The following is a 22,470-nucleotide window of genomic DNA, read 5'->3' on the forward strand; positions in this document are numbered from 1 at the left end:
TATGGATACATCTAGTATACAGTCTATATGAATGAACTTGATCTACACTGTGTATAAGAATGAATCAGATATCCAGTCAGTGTACATGAGCGGACTTGCTGTCCAGATATATGAATGACCAGGACGTAGTCGTGATGCAGATGTCAGGGGAGATGTGCCCGGCCCTCCTCCATCTATCCCAGCTGGATACATTTCAGCCTCCAGATGTTCCTGCACCGGGGATGTGCAGTCAGTCTCTTACCTGGAGCTGAACAGCGCGTAATCGGCCTCCACCCACCCCGGCAGGGCCCTTCGGGCACATCGACAGCTGAGTTGGTAAAGCCCGGGGAAGAAGAGAAATCCGGCGGCTACGACGTGCCACATCGTGCCCGCTAACACCTCGTCTAATGCCCAAGTCCGGGAGCCGCCTGCCAACATCTATATCCGCCCACATCAACGTCACTAACTCATAGCCCCGCCTATAGGTAATACTTGGCCACGCCCCAAAGGAGTGACTCGCAGACTTCTAAGTCTTAGTCACAGAGGCCGCTCCCAATGGCCGGTCGTGTGGTGGTCGGTGCACGTTCTCTCCGTGCAGGCGGTGGGCGGTCACCTTGTAAGATGATAGGGGCTTCATTAGAGCTGGTAGCTACATGTAGATGGGCGGGAAGAGAAGAATGGTTATAGTGACAAGATATATGCATGAGAAACCGATATCCATAGAAACTCATGAGGGCTCGTGCATGTCAGGAACATAGTGGTATACAGTCACTGTGCTTAAGGGTATGTTCACACATTGGAAATTCTGTGCGGCATTCGATGAGGATGCTTATGAATATTTAAATTAGCCGGCGGGCCTGCCTCAAAGCGCAAGACAGTGCTGGAAGAGGGGGTCCTTTGGGGGACCGGGTATAGGTATAGCAATCTGAGACCCCCCACTATAACCCGTTGGATCGGGTTAGGCTAGGTTCACACTGCGGAATCTCCGGGCAGAAAATTTCCGCCCGGAGATTCCAAGTGAATTTTCAAGCGGATTTTCCGTTCACAAATTCCGAAGTGTGAATCTGTGAAGGGAAACCCATTCACTATACAGTACTATGGGTCTGTGGACCCATTTAAATCAATGGTAGCATAACTCTCTTCTCTGCCTTTTGGTTAAGATAAGTGTAGTATCTGTTCTTATCAGTTTCATGCCGGTGGGAGTCCACTCCGGTGTGGGGCTGGTGGGGATGGGTGCTGCATGGAGGGGCAGGTGTATCGGGGCGTTGGTTCTGAGGAATCAGCTCGACGGCTGCCCTGATGTGAACCTGCTTCCTCCGAGTCTCGCCATGAGGGAGGTGTGTGGCCATTAGGTTCCGCACCTCCCTGCAAACACCCCGGGTACTCCTGCATGGGCAGGGTACCTACCGTAATCGGCTCTGCAGGCAGATACCTTGGCTAACGCCTAGGGGGATGCCGGGAGCATTTGTGGTCCAATAGTAGCTTTGGTGAAAAGGGACATCGAACCTGGATCCTAGCAGGTACCTTTTGGCCCGGAGGCGAAGGGTAAGGTTTGTTGGGGGGCCTCTCTCCTATTGGAGAAGGGCTTGCGATAGACCGCATCCTTTGTGCACGTATTTTTAGTGTAACACGTTTGCACTTTTTCTTGCACTTTGGTTGTTTGAGAGCACGTTCCTTGGCTCTTATGTAGCGTAACTCGCAGCTGGCAACCCGCTGCTAGTAATAGCATGTGGACGCACCCTAAGGCTAAGTTCACACTGCGGAATCTCCGGTCAGAAAGTTTCCGCCCGGAGATTCCGAGTGCGGCCAGCGCTGACTGAATCAGTCGGCACTAGGACCACACGAACACTGCAGTCTCCAATAGACTGTAATGTGTTCTGCGAGTATTTCCACCTGAAGAAAGAGCAACACCATTCTTCAGGCGGAAATTTCCAAGCGGATTTTCCATTCACAAATTCCGAAGTATGAATTTGAGAACGGAAACCCATTCACTACACTATACATTTTAGCAAGCGGAATTTCTGCCTGCAATTTCAAAGCGGAATTGCAGGTGGAAATTCCGTAGTGTGAACCTAGCCTTATAGGAACTGGTGACCAATTTCCTTTAACCCCTTTTGGAAGACACCAGAGGGCTTCAAAATTCAGCAGCAATTTTCCAATTTTTCAAAATCGAAATTTTTCAGGGACCAGTTCAGATTTGAAGTGGATTTGAGGGGCCTTCTTATTAGAGATACCCCATTATGAAAACTGCACCCCTCAAAGTAATCACAATGACATTCTAAAAGTATGTTAACCCTTTAGGGGTTTCACAGGAATAGCAGCAAAGTGAAGGAGAAAATTCAAAATCTTAATTTTTTACACTGGCATGTTCTTGTAGACACAGTTTTTGAATTTTAACAAGGAGTAAAAGGAGAGAAATCCTCCTAAAATGTGTAACCCAATTTCTCTCGAGTAAGGAAATACCTCATATGTGTATGTCAAGTGTTCTGTGGGTGCACTGGAGGGCTCAGAAGGGAAGGAGCGACAATGGGATTTTGGAGAGCGAATTTTGCTGAAATGGTTTTTGGGGGGCATGTCGCATTTAGGAAGCTCCTATGGTGCCAGATAGAGATGAGCGAACTTACAGTAAATTCGATTCGTCACGAACTTCTCGGCTCGGCAGTTGATGACTTTTCCTGCATAAATGAGTTCAGCTTTCAGGTGCTCCCGTGGGCTGGAAAAGGTGGATACAGTCCTAGGAGACTCTTTCCTAGGAATGTATCCACCTTTTCCAGCCCACCGGAGCACCTGAAAGCTGAACTAATTAATGCAGGATAAGTCATCAACTGCCGAGCCGAGAAGTTCGTGACGAATCGAATTTACTGTAAGTTCGCTCATCTCTAGTGCCAGAACAGAAAAAAAACACATGGCATTCTATTTTCGAAACTACACCCCTCAAGGAATGTAACAAGGGGTCCAGTGAGCCTTAATACCCCACAGGTGTTTGACGACTTTTCGTTAAAGTTGGATGTGTTCATGATTTTTTTTCCCCCAAATTTTTACTAGAGGTAATAGGAGAAAATGACCCCAAAATTTGTAATCCTGTTTCTTCTGAGTATGGTAATATATCCCCTGTATGAATGTAAAGTGCTCTGTTGGGAGAGAGAGCACCATTGGGCTTTTGGAGAGAGAATTTGGCTGGAATTCAAGTCAGGGGCCATGTGCGTTTACAAAGCCCCTATGGTACCAGAACAGTAGACCCCCCCCCCCCACATGTGACCCTATTTCGGAAACTACACCCCTCACAGAATGTAACAATGGGTGCAGTGAGCATTTACACCCCCACTGACGTTCGACAGACTTTTGGAACAGTGGGCTGTGCAAATGAAAAATTTTATTTTTCATTTTCGTGGACTACTGTTCCAAAAATCTGTCAGACACCAGTGGGGTGTAGTTTCCAAAATGTCATGGGTTACATGTGGGGGGGGGGGGGTTCCGCTGCTCTAGCACCACGGGGGTCTTTGTAAACGCATGTGGCCTTCAATTCCAGCCAAATTCTCTCTCCAAAAGCCCAATGGCGCTCCTTCTCTTCTGAGCCCTGTAGTGCACCAGCAGAGCATTTTACGTCAACACATGGGGTATTTATATACTCAGTAGAAATGGAGTTACAAATTGGGAGGGCTTTTTTCCTACTACCCCTTGTGAAAATGAAAAATTTGGGATAACAGCATTTTAGTGAAAAAATACAAATTTTTCATTTTCATGTCCAACTTTAACGAAATTTCTTCAAACACCTGTGGGGTGCTAAGGATCACTGTACCCCTTGTTATGTTCCGTGAGGGGTGTAGTTTCCAAAATGTGGTCACATGTGGGTGGTTTTTTTGTGTGTTTGTCAGAACCGCTGTTCAAATCACCTCAAATGTACATCTCATGCTCTCACTCCTGAGCTTTGTTGTGCGCCAGCAGAGCATTTTATGTCCACATATGGGGTATTTCCGTACTGCGCTACAAATTTTGGAAATATCCCATTTGTGACCCTAAACTGTTGCCTTGAAATACGACAGGTCTCCGAAGTGAGAGAGCGCCTAAATTAGGGATTGCATAGGGGTGGACATAGGAGTATTCTACGCCAGTGATTCCCAAACAGGGTGCCTCCAGCTGTTGCAAAACTCCCAGCATTCCTGGACAGTCAATGGCTGTCCGTCAATACTGGGAGTTGTTGTTTTGCAACAGCCGGAGGCTCCGTTTTGGAAACACTGCCGTACCAGATGTTTTCATTTTTATTGGGGGGGGGGGGCTGTGTAGGGGTATGGGTATGTAGTGGTTTTTTACTTTTTATTATGTGTTAGTGTAGTGTAGTGCCAATACGTTTTGTTCAGGTATTGATGACTCTTCTCTCGAGCTTTCACAGTGAGTTTTCCGATGGGAGTTTGAGCTGCAGCGGAAAATTTGGGGGAGGGGCGAACCTCCAGCTGTTGCAAAACTACAACTCCCAGCATGCCCTTTGGCTGTCCGTGCATGCTGGGGGTTGGAGTTATGCAACAGCTGGATGCACACTGGTTGCAAAACACAGTTTGTTACTTAACTCAGGGTTTTGCAACCAGTGTGCCTCCAGATGTTGCAAAACTAAAACTCCCAACATGTACGATCTGTCAATGCATGCTGGGAGTTGTAGTTTGCAGCAGCTGGAGGCACACTGGTTGCGAAACACTGAGTAAGGTACCAAACTCTGTGTTTCGCAACCAATGTGCCTTCAAAAGCTACAACTCTTAGCATGCAGTGAAAGCCGAAGGGCATGCTGAGCGTTGTAGTTTTGCAACAGCTGGATGCATACTGCTACAGCTCCCAGCATGCCTTTGGCTGTCCATGCATGGTGGAATTAGTAGTTAAGCAACAGCTGGAGGCACAATATTTCATAACTACATAACTACAACTCCCAGCATTCCCAGACAGCCAAATGACATGCTGGGAGTTGCAGTTGTGCCTCCAGCTGTTGCAAAACTTTAACTCTCAGCATGCCCTTTGGCTGTGCACTCTGGGAGTTGTTGCTAGGCAACAGCAGGAGGCAAACAGCGCTTACCTCCTGCTGTTAGATCCCTCCGCCAAAGATCGCCAGGACCGCCGCCGCTGGGGACCACACCGCCACTGGGGACCGTCGATTTGGACTGCTACCACAACGGACCCCGGGTAAGCCTCCCCACACCCCCCCTCCACCGCCGATGCCGTCCAGCAGGACGGGTGATTGGTTGGTGGGACCGGCAGACTAATCACGCCAATCGTGAGGTGGCACCGGTGCCACCTCACGCCTGCTGGCAAAGGGTGATAGGTGGCATCTCGGACGCCACCTATCACCCTTTTTTCTGGGTCACCGGAGACCCGATTGACCCGGAATCGCCGCTAATCGCCGGTCTGAATTGACATGGGGGGGGGGGGGGTCTCAGGACCCCCCCCCCCCCAGGGGTTTGCATGTGGTGCCTGCTGAACGACTTCAGCAGGCATCGCGGTCCTGTTCCCACTCTGTGCGTGGCTGGGACCAAAATTCCCACGGGCATACAGGTACGCCCTGGGACCTTAAGGGGTTAAGGCTAGGTTTTTACAAAGATTTTTTTCCCTTTTTTTAACCCCTTCCCGACCTATGACATACCTGTACGTCATGAGTGGGAAGGTGTTCCCGACCTATGACATACCTGTACGTCATGAGTGGGAAGGTGTTCCCGACACTGATAGCCAACCATCTTAACATGCGACCACGGGGGGTTTCATCCCCCACCCCCTCCCAGCGATCGCTGCTATCAGCAAGTCAAATCTGACTAGCTGATAGCAGCGTTTCGCTATGAGAATACTTAGCAGTGCGGGGATCGGGACACACACCGCCCTGCTAAGTGTCCCTGACCCGTCCCCCGGCGTCACTTACCCGGCCATGCGGCGTCCCGAGCGGTCCCGGCGAGAGCAACGTCCTCCTGGCGGTCCCGGTGTTGGTGCGTCTCGGGGGTGAGTTTGCAGCAGCAGGGGCGGCATCTTCATTGGCAGCAGTGAGATCGCCGTAAAGCGATCTCAACGCTGCCTCTGGGAGTTTCAAAACTGCAACTCCCAGCATGCCCAGACAGCCTTCGGCTTTCTGTGCATGCTGGGAGTTGTAGTTTTGCAACATTTGGAGGTCCACAGTTTGGAGACCACTGTATAATGGTCTCCAATCTGTGCTCTGCCAGATGTTGCAAAACTACAAATCTCAGCATGCTCAGTCTGTCCAGGCATGCTGGGAGTTGTAGTTCTGTAACATCTGGAAGAGCACAGATTGGAGACCATTATACAGTGGTCTCCAAACTGTGGACCTCCAGATGTTGCAAAACTACAACTCCCAGCATACCAGACTGCCCAAGCATGCTGAAAGTTGTAGTTTGGCAACATCTGATCCTTCAGATATTGACGAACTACAACTTCCAGCATGCCTGGGCAGTCTGGGCATGCTGGGAGTTGTAGTTTTGCAACAACTGGAGGCACACTAGTTGGGAAACATTGTCCGTTTCCTAACTTAGTGTTTCCCAACCCGTGTGCCTCCAGCTGTTGCAAAACTATAACTCCCAGCATGCACTGACAGACCATGCATGCTGGGAGTTGTAGTTTTGCAACAGCTGGAGGCACACTGGTTTGGAAACACTAAGTTAAGTAATAAACTTTCAGGTGTTTTGCAACCAGTGTGCCTTCAGCTGTTGCAAAACTACAACTCCCAGCATGCTCAGACAGCCAAAGGGCATGCTCGGAGTTTGTAGTTTTGCAACAGCTGTATGTTTGCCCCCCCCCCCCCCCCCCCCCAATGTGAATGTACAGGGTACACTCACATGGGCGGAGGTTTACAGTTAGTGCTGCAAGTTTGAGATGGCGCAAATTTTGTGCTGCAGCTCAAACTCCCAGCAGCAAACTTGCTGTGAACCTCTGCCCATGTGACTGTACCCTAAAAACACTACACTACACTAACACTAACCTAAAATAAAAAGTAAAAAACACTACACATACCCTTACACAGCCCCCCTCCCCAATAAAAATGAAAAACATCTGGTACGCCACTGTTTCCAAAACGGAGCCTCCAGCTGTTGCAAAACAACAACTCCCAGTATTGTCGGACAGCCATTGACTGTCCAGGCATGCTGGGAGTTTTGCAACAGCTGGAGACACCCTGTTTGGGAATCACTGACGTACAATACCCCTATGTCCACCCCTATGCAAATCCCTAATTTAGTCCTCAAATGCGCATGGCGCTCTCTAACTTTGGAGCCCTCTCGTAGTTCAGGGCAACAGTTTTGGGACACATATGGGGTATCGCCGTACTTTGGAGAAATTGCCTAACAAATTTTGGGGGGCTTTTTCTTCTTTTACCCCTATGAAAAGGTGAAGTTGGGGTCTACACCAGCATGTTAGTGTATACAATTTTTTTACACTGACATGCTGGTGTTGCCCTATACTTTTCATTTTCACAAGAGGTAAAAGGGGAAAAAAGACCCTCGAAATTTGTAATGCAATTTCTCCCGAGTACGGAGATACCCCATATGTGGGCGCAAAGTGCTCTTGGGGCGCACAACAAGGTTCAGAAGGGAGAGTGCACCATGTACATTTGAGGCGATTTGCACAGGGGTGGCTGATTGTTACAGCAGTTCTGACATAAACGCAAAACAATAAATATCCATGTGACCCCATTTTGGAAACTACACCCCTTATGGAATTTAATAAGGGGTGCAGTGAGCATTTATACCCCACTGGTGTCTGACAGATTTTTGGAACAGTGGTCTGTGAAAATGAAAAATACAATTTTTCATTTGCACAGTCCACTGTTTCAAATATCTGTCAAACGCCAGTGGGGTGTAAATGCTCACTGCACCCCTTATTAAATTCCATGAGGGATGTAGTTTCCAAAATGGGGTCACATGTGGGGGGTCCACTGTTCTGGCACCATAGGGGCTTTCTAAATGTGACATGCCCCCCAAAAACCATTTCAGAAAAACTCACTCTCCAAAATCCCATTGTCGCTCCTTCCCTTCTGAGCCCTCTACTGCGCCCGCCGAACACTTTACATACACATATGAGGTATTTCCTTACTTGAGAGAAATTGAATTACATATTTTAGGAAGATTTCTCTCCTTTTACCCCTTGTAAAAATTTAAGAATTGGGTCTACAAGAACATGCGAGTGTAAAAAATTAAGATTTACTTCACTTTGCTGCTATTCCTGTGAAACACCTAAAGGGTTAAAACACTTACTAAATGCCATTTTGAATACTTTGGGGGGGGGGGGGGGGTGCAGTTTTTATAATGGGGTCATTTATGGAGTATTTCTAAAATGAAGACCCTTAAAATCCACTTCCAACCTGAACTGGTCCCTGAAAAAGTACGATTTTGAAAATCTTGAAAAAAATTGGAAAATTGCTGCTGAACTTTGAAGCCCTCTGATGTCTTCCAAAATAAAAAACCTGTCAATTTTTTTATGCAAACATAAAGTAGACATATTGTATATGTGAATCAATATATAATTTATTTGGAATGTCTATTTTCCTTACAAGCAGAGAGTTTCAAAGTTAGAAAAATGCTAAATTTTCAAAGTGTTCATGAAATGTTTTGATTTTTTTACCAAGAAATGATGCAAGTATCAACAAAAATTTACCACTAACATAAAGTAGAATATGTCACGAAAAAACAATCTCGGAATCAGAATAACTAAAAGCATTCCAGAGTTATTAATGTTTAAAGTGACAGTGGTCAGATGTTCAAAAAATGCCCAGGTCATGAAGGTGAAAATTGGCTGGGTCATGAAGGGGTTAAACTGCCACTGCAGTTTCTGAGCCAAAGCCAGAAGTGTATTCAAAGGGAATAGGAAATATCAAAATTGCAGTGGCAGTTTTCCAAAAAACAGCTGAAAAAAAACCTGTGTCTCGCCTAAATAAAGGACAGGACATGCATTTCTGGGTGCTGGGCAGGTGAATTTTTAAGGAATGTAGCCCTGCTTTGGGCAAGCAGAGCTGGACCGACAACCCCATCTGATTTGTAAACTATGGTGGTGCACAGGGTGTATGAAGTGGGCTCCTGACTTGAGCCCGCTCCCGACTTGAGCCCGATTTCAGTAGCTGGGGGCCGCCACTAATAGCCAGCATATGGCTGGATATTAACCCTTTTGATTGCACTTTCAAAGGTGACATCGGTGTCTAAAGGGACATTTAAATGGCTCCTGGTGTTCGCAGTGCGATCATGGGGAGGCGATCCACTGTAGAGGTAGCCAGAGGGCTTACCTCTTCTTCCTTGGCTGACATGGATCTGCATTTGATTGAGCCTGCGTGGAGCACAAATGAGCACAGATTACACAGATCCATGGACTCAGGGTTTTTCCTTTTTTTGCACTTTCGTTTTTTTTCTCCTCACATTCTAAAAATCTAAAAAATAAGTTTTCCACCTACAGACCTATATGAGGGCTGGTTTTTACTTTGTAATGACATCAGTCATTTCACCACAAATTCTATGGCGAAACAAAAAAAATAATTTGTGGGACAAAATGGCCAATTTTTATTGGCTTCCATTGCTACGCAGTGCACTTTTCGGTAAAAATGACACCTTACATTTATTCTGAAGGTCCATATGGTTACAAGGATATCTAATTTTTGTAGTTTATAATTTATTTTAAGTTGTAAAATAAAATAAAACTACATGCACCAAAATTAGTATGTTTAAAATTGGCATCTTCTGACCCCTGTAACTTTTTATATTTCCGCATACGGGGCTATAAAAGGGCTAATTTTTTGCGCCGTGGTCTGTAGTTTTTATCGGTACCATTTTTGTTTTACTGGGACTTTTTGATCGCTTTTTATACATTTTATTAGGGTATACAAAATGGATTTTTTTTTTACGTATACGCCATTGACCGTGCGGTTTAATTAACGTTATATTTTTATAGTTCAGACATTTACACATGCGGCGATACCACATATGTTTATTTTTATTATGTTTAAATATTTTTTATATGGAATTTGGGAAAAGGGGGGTGATTTTTGACTTTTAATGTGGAACAGGTTAATTCACTCTTATTAACTTTTTATTTTAAATTTTTTACACCATTTTTTAGTCCCCATAGGGGACTATTACATGCAATCTGCCATAGCATTGACCAGTTTCATCTGTGCTTGATTGCTCCAGCCTGCTGAGACAGACTGGAGCATGGCAGAAGAGATCGGACGGCGAAGAGGCAGGTAAAGGCCCTCCCACTAACCTCTAAGCTGGTCAGGACATTGCGGTTTCACCGTGGTGATCCCAATCAGCCCGACTGAGCTGCCGGGTATGTTTTTTATTTTTTTTTCATTTTAGACGCTGCAATCAACTTTGATTGCCATGTCTAAGGGATTAGTGGCAGGCTTGTGACCCCGCATCATAGCAGAGGAGCGGGCGCAGGACGTGCAGGTACATCCTGCATCCTTTAGAGGTTAAAAGTTCAAATCGCCCCCTTTATCCATAAAAAAATTTGGTATCGCCGTGTGCTTATTTGTCCGAACTATTAAAATATAACATTACATGTCCCATACAGTCAGTCATAAACGTAAAAAAAAAAATACCAAACCCCAGAATTGCTTTGTTTTTTAAACATATCCCAGAAAAAAATTAAGTAAAAAGCGATCAAAAAGTCTGCTTAGTAGCAAAATGCTACAGATCCAAATGACAAATTACAGCACAAAAAATGAGCCCTAATACAGCCCCGTATACGGAAAAAAAAAAGTTTTAGGGGTCAGAAAATGGCAATTACATTTTTTTTATAATTTTTGGAGATTAGTAAAACATAGTGGAAACTATACAAATCTGGTATTGCTGTAGTGAGGCTGACCTAAAGTATCAAAATAACATGTTAGTTTGACCACAAGGTGAATAGAATAAAATAACATATTAAAACAAGCCCTCATATGGGAGTGTAGATAGAAAGATAAAAGAGTTATGGCTATTCTAGGGCGTGGTTGTGAGGGTGAAGGTGGGCTAGCACTCCTCTGTGCTCTCTCCTGTCTGATAGTACTCCTCTGGTGCTCTTCCCTGTCTGATAGTACTCCTCTGGTGCTCTTCCCTGTCTGATAGTACTCCTCTGTGCTCTCTCCTGTCTGATAGTACTCCTCTGTGCTCTCTCCTGTCTGATAGCACTCCTCTGTGCTCTCTCCTGTCTGATAGCACTCCTCTGTGCTCTCTCCTGTCTGATAGCACTCCTCTGTGCTCTCTCCTGTCTGATAGCACTCCTCTGTGCTCTCTCCTGTCTGATAGCACTCCTCTGTGCTCTCTCCTGTCTGATAGCACTCCTCTGTGCTCTCTCCTGTCTGATAGCACTCCTCTGTGCTCTCTCCTGTCTGATAGCACTCCTCTGTGCTCTCTCCTGTCTGATAGCACTCCTCTGTGCTCTCTCCTGTCTGATAGCACTCCTCTGTGCTCTCTCCTGTCTGATAGCACTCCTCTGTGCTCTCTCCTGTCTGATAGCACTCCTCTGTGCTCTCTCCTGTCTGATAGCACTCCTCTGTGCTCTCTCCTGTCTGATAGCACTCCTCTGTGCTCTCTCCTGTCTGATAGCACTCCTCTGTGCTCTCTCCTGTCTGATAGCACTCCTCTGTGCTCTCTCCTGTCTGATAGCACTCCTCTGTGCTCTCTCCTGTCTGATAGCACTCCTCTGTGCTCTCTCCTGTCCGATAGCACTCCTCTGTGCTCTCTCCTGTCCGATAGCACTCCTCTGTGCTCTCTCCTGTCCGATAGCACTCCTCTGTGCTCTCTCCTGTCCGATAGCACTCCTCTGTGCTCTCTCCTGTCCGATAGCACTCCTCTGTGCGCTCTCCTGTCCGATAGCACTCCTCTGTGCTCTCTCCTGTCCGATAGCACTCCTCTGTGCTCTCTCCTGTCTGATAGTACTCCTTTGTGCTCTCTCCTGTCCTATCAGACACCCTCAGTCACTGGACTTTTTACATGCCTGTGCTTCAGCTTGGACAAAGCCATGATTTCTATAGAAAGGAAATGACATTATCTTATGAAGTATATTAAAAAGGTTGATGTTTTGCCAAGATGTACAACATATAAAAAGTTTTTGTATCTGACAGTGCCCATTTAACATCTGCCTATTAAATTTCTATTATTAAAGACCTTATTTACATACTATTTTGGTTGAAATTATTTTGTGCTTAGGACAAGTGGGTTGTCATGAAGGACAAGTGGACTGCCATGAGGGACAAGTAGATTGTGTTCCCGTTCTAGTCTCTTGAACAAGAAGTTTCTTTTCCACACCCCTGAAAGATATACGAAAAAAGTTAATAATTAAAGTACCAATCTCACAATAGTGTAACCAGAGTAAATGTGTATCTTGTGTTTAAGTATGAATAAGAAATTCCTTCATGTATCTAAGGTAAGTATGGGGAATACAAGAAAAAAATGTAGAGAAAAGGAAAATTTGTCCAGCACAACAGCTTGTGCAAAAATCTTCCTTTATTGATAAAATCCACTTGTCACAAGACATACAGAAAAGTGACGCATTTCAATTGAACAAGACAACCTTAGTCAAACAAAGGAGAAAGAAAAAATAAGAAAAAAGCGTGTGACAGAAATGTGAAAGATGATCTCAACATTTAAATTTACCACCTTTCCAAATGATAGGGCATAGTTAGCTGATCAGTGGGGTCTGACCGATGGGACCCCTACTACCGTATATACTAGAGTATAAGCCGAGTTTTTTAGCACGATTTTTTTGTGCTGAAAACGCTCCCCTCGGCTTATACTCGAGTGAACTCTTCGCCTGTCAATCCCTTCATCAGTGGTCTTCAACCTGCGGACCTTCAGAGGTTGCAAAACTACAACTCCCAGCAAGCTCGGCGGGAAGTTAGGTTGAGCTGGTCCGGGCCATCTATGCTGCAGGGACCGTCCGATGGGGATGGTTAGTCGTTGCGGGCTCTCTATTTTCACCGGGGGGCCTCTTCTCTGCACTTCGGGCCCGGTGTGTGACTTTGCCTTGACGTTACTGGAGTTCTGGCCGTTTATATTTCCGTAGCTAGTGTGCTTTTTGTGCGCAATTAAGCCAAAGAGCTGGCTCCCGAGCTCCCCTGCCTCCTCCATATTCACTGCCCAGCCTGCCCCCTTGCTAAATATGCTACTATCTCCATTCTCTCATCAATACGATGTGAGAGCCTGCTGCTGCCTCATTATACCCGGCAAGCTAGTGAATACATTTTTAAGAGGAGCAGGCTGGACAGTGAATATGGAGGAGGCAGGGGAGCTCAGCAAGCCAGCTCCCTGTCTCCATTGCGCACCGAAGTGCAATAGCTACGAAAATATAAACAACCAGAACTCCACAAATACTTCACAAAAAAAGCAACTTTTTTTTTTAAAGGGGTACTCCCGTGGAGTACTTCCAGTACTTTTTAGGGCCTGTATGCTAAAGAGAAATCCAAAAAGAAATGCATTTCCTGTGATATCCTGACCACAGTGCTCTCTGCTGACCTCTGCTGTCCATTTTAGGAACTGTTCAGAGAAGAAGAAAATCCCCATAGCAAACATATGCTTCTCTGGACAGTTCCTAAAATGGACAGCAGAGAGCACTGTGGTCAGGACATCACAGGAAATGCATTTCTTTTTGGATTGCTCTGTAGTATACAGCCCCTAAAAAGTACTGGAAGGATTAAGATTTTTTAATAGAAGTAATTTACAAATCTGTTTAACTTTCTGGCACCAGTTGATTTAAAAAAAAAAAAAAAAGTTTTCCACGGGAGTACCCCTCTAAAGAGAAACTGATAGCTAGTTCACCTGCACTAAACCCAATATATTGAGTTATAGTGTGGGGAAACAGCTTTAACCCCTTAAGGACCACGGGTTTTTCAGTTTTTGCACTTTCGTTTTTTCCTCCTTCACCTTTTAAAAATCATAACCCTTTCAATTTTGCACCTAAAAATCCATATGATGGCTTATTGTTTGCGCCACCAATTCTACTTTGCAGTGACATCAGTCATTTTACCCAAAAATCTACGGCGAAACGGAAAAAAAAATAATTGTGCAACGAAATTGAAGAAAAAACGCCATTTTGTAATTTTGGGGGCTTCCGTTTCTACGCAGTACATTTTTCAGTAAAAATGACACCTTATCTTTATTCTGTAGGTCTATACGATTAAAATGATACCCTACTTATATAGGTTTGATTTTGTCGTACTTCTGTAAAAAATCATAACTACATGCAGAAAAATGTATGGGGCGGTATGAGGGCTCATTTTTTGCGCCGTAATCTGAAGTTTTTAGCGGTACCATTTTTGTCTTGATCGGACTTTTTGATTGCTTTTTATTTTTTTCATGATATAAAAAGCGACCAAAAATACGTTCTTTTGGACTTTGGAATTTTTTTGCACATACGCCATTGACCGTGCGGTTTAATTAATGATATATTTTTATAGTTCGGACACTTACGCACAAGGCGATACCACATATGTTTATATTTTTTATTTACATGGTGTTTTTTTTTTATGGGAAAAGGGGGGTGATTTGAACTTTTATTAAGGAAAGGGTAAAATCACATTTTTTTTTACACTTTTTTTTTTTTTTTTTTTTTTGCGGTGTTATAGCTCCCATAGGGACCTATAACACTGCACACACTGATTGCCAGCACTGTTCACTGCAAAGCAATAGCTTTGCAATGATCAGCGTTATCGGCGGTCGATTGCTCAAGCCTGAATCTTTAGGCTTGGAGCAATCAATCGCCGAGGGGACACGCCGGAGGCAGGTAAGAGGACCTCCGCTCGTGTCCCAGCTGATCGGGACACAGCATTTTCACTGCGGTAGTCCCGATCAGCCACGCTGAGCAGCCGGGCAGCTTTCACTTTCGGTTTAGACGCGGCGTTCAACTTTCTAATGGGTTGATAGCGCGCGGCACTGCGATCGCTGCCGCATGCTATTAGCCCCGGGTCCCGGCATCAGATACATGACGGGACCGACCCGATATGACGCGGGGTCACCGCGTGACCCCGCGTTATATTGCGGGAGCCGGCCAAGGACGTAAATATACGTCCTTGGTCGTTAAGGGATTAAAGGGGTACTCCCGTGAATAATTTATTTTATTTTATTTATTTATTTTTTTTAAATCAACTGGTGCCAGAAAGTTAAATAGATTTGTAAATCACTTCTATTAAAAAAATCTTAATCCTTCCAGTACTTTTTAGGGGCTGTATACTAAAGAGAAATCCAAAAAAGAAATGCATTTCCTCTGATGTCATGACCACAGTGCTCTCTGCTGACCTCTGATGTACATTTTAGGAACTATCCAGAGCAGCATATGTTTGCTATGGGGATTTTCTCCAGCTCTGGACAGTTCCTAAAATGGACAGCAGAGAGCACTGTGGTCATGACATCAGAGGAAATGCATTTCTTTTTTGGATTTCTCTTTAGGCGAGGTTCAGACTACGGAATTTCCGCCTGCAATTCTGCTTTGAAATTGTAGGCGGAAATTCCGCTTGCTAAAATGTATAGTGTAATGATTGGTTTTCCGTTCACAAATTCACACTTCGGAATTTGTGAAGCGGAATTTGTGAACGGAAAATCCGCTTGGAAATTTCCGCCTGAAGAAAGGTGTTGCTCTTTCTTCAGGGGGAAATCCGCGCGGAACACATTGCAGTCTATTGGAGACTGCAGTGTCCGCACGGTCCTAGCGCCGACTGATTCAGTCAGCGCTGGCCATACTCGGAATCTCTGGACGAAAATTTTCTGCCCGGAGATTCCGTAGTCTGAACCTAGCCTTAGTATACAGCCCCTAAAAAGTACTGGAAGGATTAAGATTTTTTTTTTTTTATAGAAGTGATTTACAAATCTGTTTTAACTTTCTTGCACCAGTTGATAAAAAAAAAAAAAAAAAAAAAAAAAAAAGTTTTCCACGGGAGTACCCCTTTTAAGTAGTGAGGTGTGGATCAGACTAGTTTTTCCAACTCATCCCACAGATGTTCAATGAGAGTGTTGAGATTGAGATCTGAGGAATCTGGAGGCCAAGTCAACGCCTTGAACTCTTTGTCACGTTTCTTAAACTAGTTTTGAAATATTTCTGCAATGTGGATCCTCCTGCTGAAAATGGTGTACCATTGCAATGCATGGGTATCCGACTGGAATATCAGACAGGATTTTTCTGTTTATTAATGTGTTCCTGTCATTTAACAAAAGTTTTTACATGTCACAGTTTTGAGTTCTGTGTCTGGATGTTCAGGCCCCTACCCATCATTAGAGTGGGGAGAAGCACGCAGTTGTATGCTTTAGGGTCTATTCACAATGCGAAATTTCCCCTTCGGAATACTGTCTCAAATTAAAGCCCATTGACTTCTATGGGATTACGCACTCCCATTCAACCTTCTGAAATGCTGCTTGTAGCATTTCAGAAGGTTGAATGGGAGTGCAAAATCCCATAGAAGTCTATGGGCTTTCATTTGAGGCAGAATTCCGCATGCGGAAATTCCACCATGTGTATAGACCCTAACTCAACAGCTCACTGTGATTTCTGTCCAGTTGCAGGAGATGGTATTTATTATGAGTCTTTGGGACTTTCTCCTGGAACTGGATGATATGGCAAGATAGGGAGAAAAGTGCACATGCATTTGCTTACTTCTATAAGCTTGTTCTGAGAATTGGTAGGGGTCTTATAACCTGTCACTATGATGTGAAAAGTTATGTTGAATGACAGTACCACTTTAAGTAACCATGGCTGCATCTTTGAGCTATTACCTCTTAGCCTTTGTGGCTAGGGAGCGAGGCAGTTAGGGACCTGGGCCATAAGGGAACCTGATATACAGGACACACAGCATCCAGGCAAATAGTATTAAACAGCATACAGGTCTAATGCAAGTAAAATTTGGCAATATAAATGAAGATTTTAATGTCTTTATTTCTTATGTCCTTGGGCACATAAAGGGTCAAAGACAGAATCACTGGTGATCCATACAGTAAGGGGGCAAATGTAAGGATCCTTAGTGGTCTAGGGCAGTGAGTGGGGTAAAGAAAGGATCCCTGGTTGTTTAGAGCAGTGAAGGGGTTAATATCAGAATCCCTGGTGGTCTATGGCAGTGCTTGTTGCAGAAAATTATTACCCAAATAAATGTGCACCTGGAGTGTGTAGTATGTAAATGTACAGCTACCAGTATGACCTAAATGTTAAAGGTTTTTTTCTGGTAATTTTAAACTGATGGCCTATATACAGGATAGACCATCAATGTCTAATAAGTGGGGTGCTAACATCAAGCACCCCTGCCAATCAGCTTCTTGGCAGACCAACAGCTCTGGTACATATACAATAGGGATGTAAGAAAAAATCGATTCCTGCGATTATCGCGATTTTTCACTTGCCGATACTGAATCGATTCAAAATATTCTTGAATCGATTCTTTTAGTGATGTGGAATTTGTATCTCCTGATGCACAGAAAGCATGTCCCGGGCATCAGGAGATACAAGTTCCACATTTTGTCAGCCAGATCTGACACGGCGGCGGCGGCGCTCTGGATGTATGGAGCGGGCTCCGACTCGTGCCCGCGCCATACTCTGCAGCCCCCGGCTGATTTCAGTATCCGGGGGCCGCTGATGCTTCAGCGCCGCTAGTATCCAGCATGCGGTGCTCTGCAGTGAGTATGGAGCTGGCTCCGGATTCCTGCCCACTCCATACTCTGCAGTCCCCGGCTGTTCTCAGTAGCCGGGGGCCGCCGCTAATAGCCAGCATGCGGCAATCGCCACGGCTGGCTATTAACCCTTCAGATCGCCGCTGTCAAAGATGACAGCGGCGTCTAAAGGGAGATGTGTATGCTCTCCGTGGCTCTGTCATTGATAGAGCCTGGCTGGACCAGGCTCTATCAATGGATCGCAGATAAATGGAGTTCAATAGAACTCTATTCATCTGTCTGAGGAATCTAATGATTCCTAAAAGACTAATAAAGTGTATAAAAAAAATAAAGTTTTAATAAAAGTGTAAAAGACATTGTTTTTTTAGACAGAATCGGGATATATCGCGATGTATCGTCACCTAGACGGTATCGCGATATATCGGGATATATCGAATCGCCACACTGGTATCGGGATAAATAGAATTGCCAAATTCTTGGTGATTCACACCCCTAATATACAATGAGCATCCGGAAGCAGTTGACACTTTCATTGTGTGGTGGTGGCACAGGGTTACTGCAGCACAGCTCCCATTCACCCCTGCGGAACAGCTGATCAGCAAGGGTGCCAGTTGTCGGCACCCCACCGATTAGATATTGGTGGCCTATCCTAAGAATAGCCTTAGAAAAATAATAAAAGCCAGGCCCTCCTAGTGCAGTACCCACAGCTGATTATCAGTGTATATGGTACACAGGTGAAATGCACTCATCTGTAAAGGTTGTGTACACCAAGGCACAACAGTTTTTAGAGCAAAAAGGGGTATTCACATAGGTAATAACTTAGGGCTATTTGGATTCTTCTGATTCGTTTTAAAGGTTCGCTATCTTATGTTCAAGTGCAGGTTTTCCTGCTCCGCTATTTAGTGAGGACGATCTACTAGAGGACAGTCAGCAGCTACTGCCCAGCCAAGAAGTGGAGGAGACATCCGCCGCTTCCTCCGCTAGACGGGCAAGTAGTGATAAGGAGAGTGGTGTGGGAGGTGGAGTTGCGAGCGTTCAGGCTCCTGAAGCAGGCACTGTTTAGTAACCTAAGGAGAACATCAGTGACGTGCAAACACAACTTGATGATGATAAAGCCGATCGTACTTGGGAGCCGAGTGCAGAAGGGGCTTCATCATCATCAGGAGAAGAGGGTTGCAGGTTGCCCATGAGGCAGCAGCTGAGCCAGCAAGGTGGTAGCATGGTTGGCAGTCAGCATGGTGGCAAAAGTGGAAAGTCTGGAGCCAAACATGCCCGGGGTAGACCACCTGCTTCGTGGCAGCCTATCTTCCCGGGGAGTAGTGGAACAGGGGTTCCTGGAGTCGGTGGCAGTAGAAATATATCAGTGTGGACTGTTGGTGGGAAAATCAGCTACTCGGCGATGTGGCAGTTTTTTATCAAGCATCCGGAGGAGGTTAACATGGCCACATGCAAGATGTGTGGCCAGGGTCCCAATGTTGGCACCATGGCCCTGCATCAACACATGCAGCATCACCATAAAGCGGCCTCGGAGTACCGTGGCTCCGATGTCGTGGTCCAGCCTTCTGCATCACCCAGTGGCACACCGCTCCATGTTTAACCAGCCAAGGCTCCACCAGCTCAGCCGAAGGGAGCTGTCTGTCAAACCCATCTTCTGTCGCTCCAGATGCTCCTGCTCCTCCTACTTCGAGTCAGTCATTCCGCCAGCAGTCCATTGGCGAAGCCATTTCCAAGAGACAACAGTATGCGCCCACTCACCCAACGGCGCAGAAGGTGAATGTGCTCCTGTCCAAGTTGCTGGTGCTGCAGTCTCTCCCTTTTCAAGTGGTGGACTCTGCACCTTTCAGAGAACTGATGGCTTTGCCGAGCCAAGGTGGAGAGTCCCAAGCCATCATTTCTTTGCGAAAAAGGCAGTACCAGCCCTGCATAATTTTGTGGAACAGAAGGTGGGCCAGTCCTTGAACCTGTCGGTGTGCAGCGCCGACGTCTGGAGCTGTAACTATGGTCAGGGAGAATACATGTCTTTTACGGTCCACTGGGTGAATGTGGTTCCTGCACAAACACAAGAACAACTTGGACCGGTCACGTCGCTTCTATCTCCACGCTCTCAGGCTGTTGGTCCTGTGACAGTGTGCGACTCCGCCTCCACTGCACAGACAAGTCTTAGTGCCCCTCCAGCATACCATGTGTGCAGGGCACGGCCGTGTCACGTTGTTCTTCACATGGTTTGCCTTGGCGAATGGAGTCACACAGGGGAGGAACTGCTAAAAGTAATTGATGAAGAAACTGAATCTTGGCTTACTCCATGAAAACTGGAAATGGGAACCATGGTGACCGACAATGGGAAGAACATCTTGTCTCTATTGCGACAAGGAAGCCTTTGCCATAGTTATCAAGCGGTTCCTGAAGTGTTCCCCCAATCTGCAAGACATAATAACGATGGGAAGGAAACTTTGCATGCACTTCAGCCATTTGTAAACCACAAAGCACACCCTCCTTGAGTTGCAGCATCAGAACGGTATCTCCCAACATAGTCTGATTTGCGATGTTTTCACATGTTGGAATTCCACCCTCCTATATGTTGGAACGACTATAAGAACAGAGAAAAGCCATCACCAATTTCTTGATGATTCAAGCAGATAGTGGGACTCCCCAGTGTAACTTCAATGTCAACCAGCTCATACGTGACACCTGCCGGTTGCTCAGGCCCTTTGAGGAAACGACTTCATTCCACTGCTTCATTTACTACAACATGTGATGGAAAGGATGGCTGGTCAGGGCACTGGAGATGTGGCGCCTACATCTCACTGCCACATGAGCCCTGTGGGGGCTGAACTGGAAGGGGAGGGGAACAGTGGAGCACAGTTTAGGTTTGGCAAAATGGGTGGTTTTTATAGTCATCTGACAGGAGAGGAGGAGCAGGAGCAGCCAGAGGAGCTAGAGGGTGATGAGGAAGACGAGACAGAGGACCCAGACACACCGTGGCAGTATGCAATAGAGATGGAGGCAGGGAGTCCCTCTGAGTCCCCTGCACAAATGGGATGATGCATGCTCACTTGCTTGCGTAGTGACTGCCGAATTGACCCCATTCAGCAGCGGGATGACTTCTGGTTCTCCACTTTATTGGACCCTCGCTACTGGCACAAAATGGGGGCCTTTTTTACACCCACTGAGAGGGAGGACAAACTGACCTACTACAGAGACATGCTATGTAGTCCTTTGGCCGATAACTATCTGCGCCATTGTCCATCCTCTCGCAGGTCTGATCGCGGTGCCGCACCCTATTAACCCTTTAGACGCGGCGTTCAAAGTTGATCATTGTGTCTAAAGTGAAAGTAAACATATCCCGGCTAGCTCAGTCGGCTGTTCGACATCGCGGCGTCCCGAACAGCTGGAACACACAAGGAGGGTCCCTACCTTCCTCCTGTGTGTCCGATTGCCGAATGACTGCTCAGTGCCTGAGATCCAGGTGTGAGCAATCAAGTGGCGGAATCATTGATCAATGTTATCCTATGGGATAACAATGATCAATGTAAAAGATCAGTGTGTGTAGTGTTCTAGCCCCCTATGGGGGCTATAACCTTGTAAAAAAAAAAAAAAAAAAAGTTTGATAAAGATCATTTAACCCCTTCCCTAATAAAAGTTTGAATCACCCCCCCCCCCTTTTCCCATTTAAAAAAAATAACTGTGTAAATAAATAAAAATAAACATGTGGTATCACCGCATGCGGAAATGTCCAACTATCCAGAAAAATTCCAAAGTCCAAAATAGCGTATTTTTGGTCACTTATTAGGGATGTCCTGATACTAGTATCGGTATCGGGGCCGATACTAGCCATTTACATGGTATCGGGGACTCGTTTAATGTCCTCGATACCATGTCCGATACCTGCTGTGGCTCCGCAGCCCCGTTCTCCGGTCCTCCCGTCCGCTTCATAGTGTTCCATGGAGGAGCATGTGACACACACGTCACTTCGCCTCCTCCCCTGCGCCCAGCGTAACACTACGGAGCAAGCGGAGTGACGTATATGTCACATGCTCCTCCATAGGACGACATGATTCGGACCGGGAGGATGGAAGAACGGGGCAGTGGAGCGATAGCACCCGACGGAGCACAGCCCCAGGTGAGCTGTGTGCTGCTGCTAATGTCTACAGGGGGGTTTGCTGTCTAAAAGGGGGTTCTGCTGCTGCTGTCCAAAGGGGGGTTCTGCTGCTGCTGCTGTCTAAAGGGGGGCCCTGCTGCCGCTGTCTAAACGGGGGGGGGGCCCTGCTGCTGTTTACAGGGGGGCCTGCAGTCTATAGGGGGAGGGGCTGCTGTCTACAAGGGGGACAGCTGTCTACAGGGGGGGCTGCTGCTAATGTCTGCAAGGGGATACTGCCTACTATTGAAGGTAATCTTACAGCAGAGTCACCTGCACTAACTTGAATTTATAAGTAGATAGTGCAGGTGACCCGGTTTCTACCGCTACTCACCATGTGATCATCGGTCTCACGGCCAATGCAAATTCCCTGTTCTGTCCAATGGAGAAGAGAGAAATCTTGGCTCATACTACAGCAGCCGCCTCCATTGCACACAACAAGGACCCACATATCATACGGTAAACAGCGCCAGAAAGCGGGTCACCCTGGTGTCAGATTCCCTTTAAAATAAAAGTAATCGTACTTGGTATCGGCGAGTACTAGAATTAAAGTATCGATACTTGGTCTTAAAAAAATGGTATCGGGACATCCCTACTTATTATATCATGAAAAAAATTAATAAAAAGCTATCAAAAAGTCTGATCAATACAATCCACTAAAAACTTCAGATCACTTAGCAAAAAAAATTAGCCCTCATACCACCCCGTACACGGGGGGTCAGAAGAGACAATTTTAAACGTATTCATTTTCGTGCAGGTAGTTAT

General features: G+C 45.9%; 1 protein-coding gene and 1 long non-coding RNA gene across 2 annotated transcripts in view; one reads left to right on the plus strand and one right to left on the minus strand.

The window, feature by feature from the left end:
• The window catches only part of TLCD3A (TLC domain containing 3A), a 60,186-nt gene extending 59,626 nt beyond the window's left edge, over positions 1 to 560 (minus strand). Inside the window, exon 1 of the mRNA XM_056556912.1 lies at positions 242 to 560. Within this exon, the coding sequence (XP_056412887.1) occupies positions 242 to 417 (176 nt within the window). The 5' untranslated portion in view covers positions 418 to 560. The remainder of the gene's footprint in view (positions 1 to 241) is intronic.
• The window catches only part of LOC130355973 (uncharacterized), an 88,641-nt gene that overhangs the window by 41,033 nt on the left and 25,138 nt on the right, over positions 1 to 22,470 (plus strand). The gene's annotated exons all lie outside the window — the stretch shown is intronic.

The sequence above is a fragment of the Hyla sarda genome, chromosome 2, assembly GCF_029499605.1.
Source record: "Hyla sarda isolate aHylSar1 chromosome 2, aHylSar1.hap1, whole genome shotgun sequence".
In the NCBI taxonomy this organism is placed as follows: domain Eukaryota; kingdom Metazoa; phylum Chordata; class Amphibia; order Anura; family Hylidae; genus Hyla; species Hyla sarda.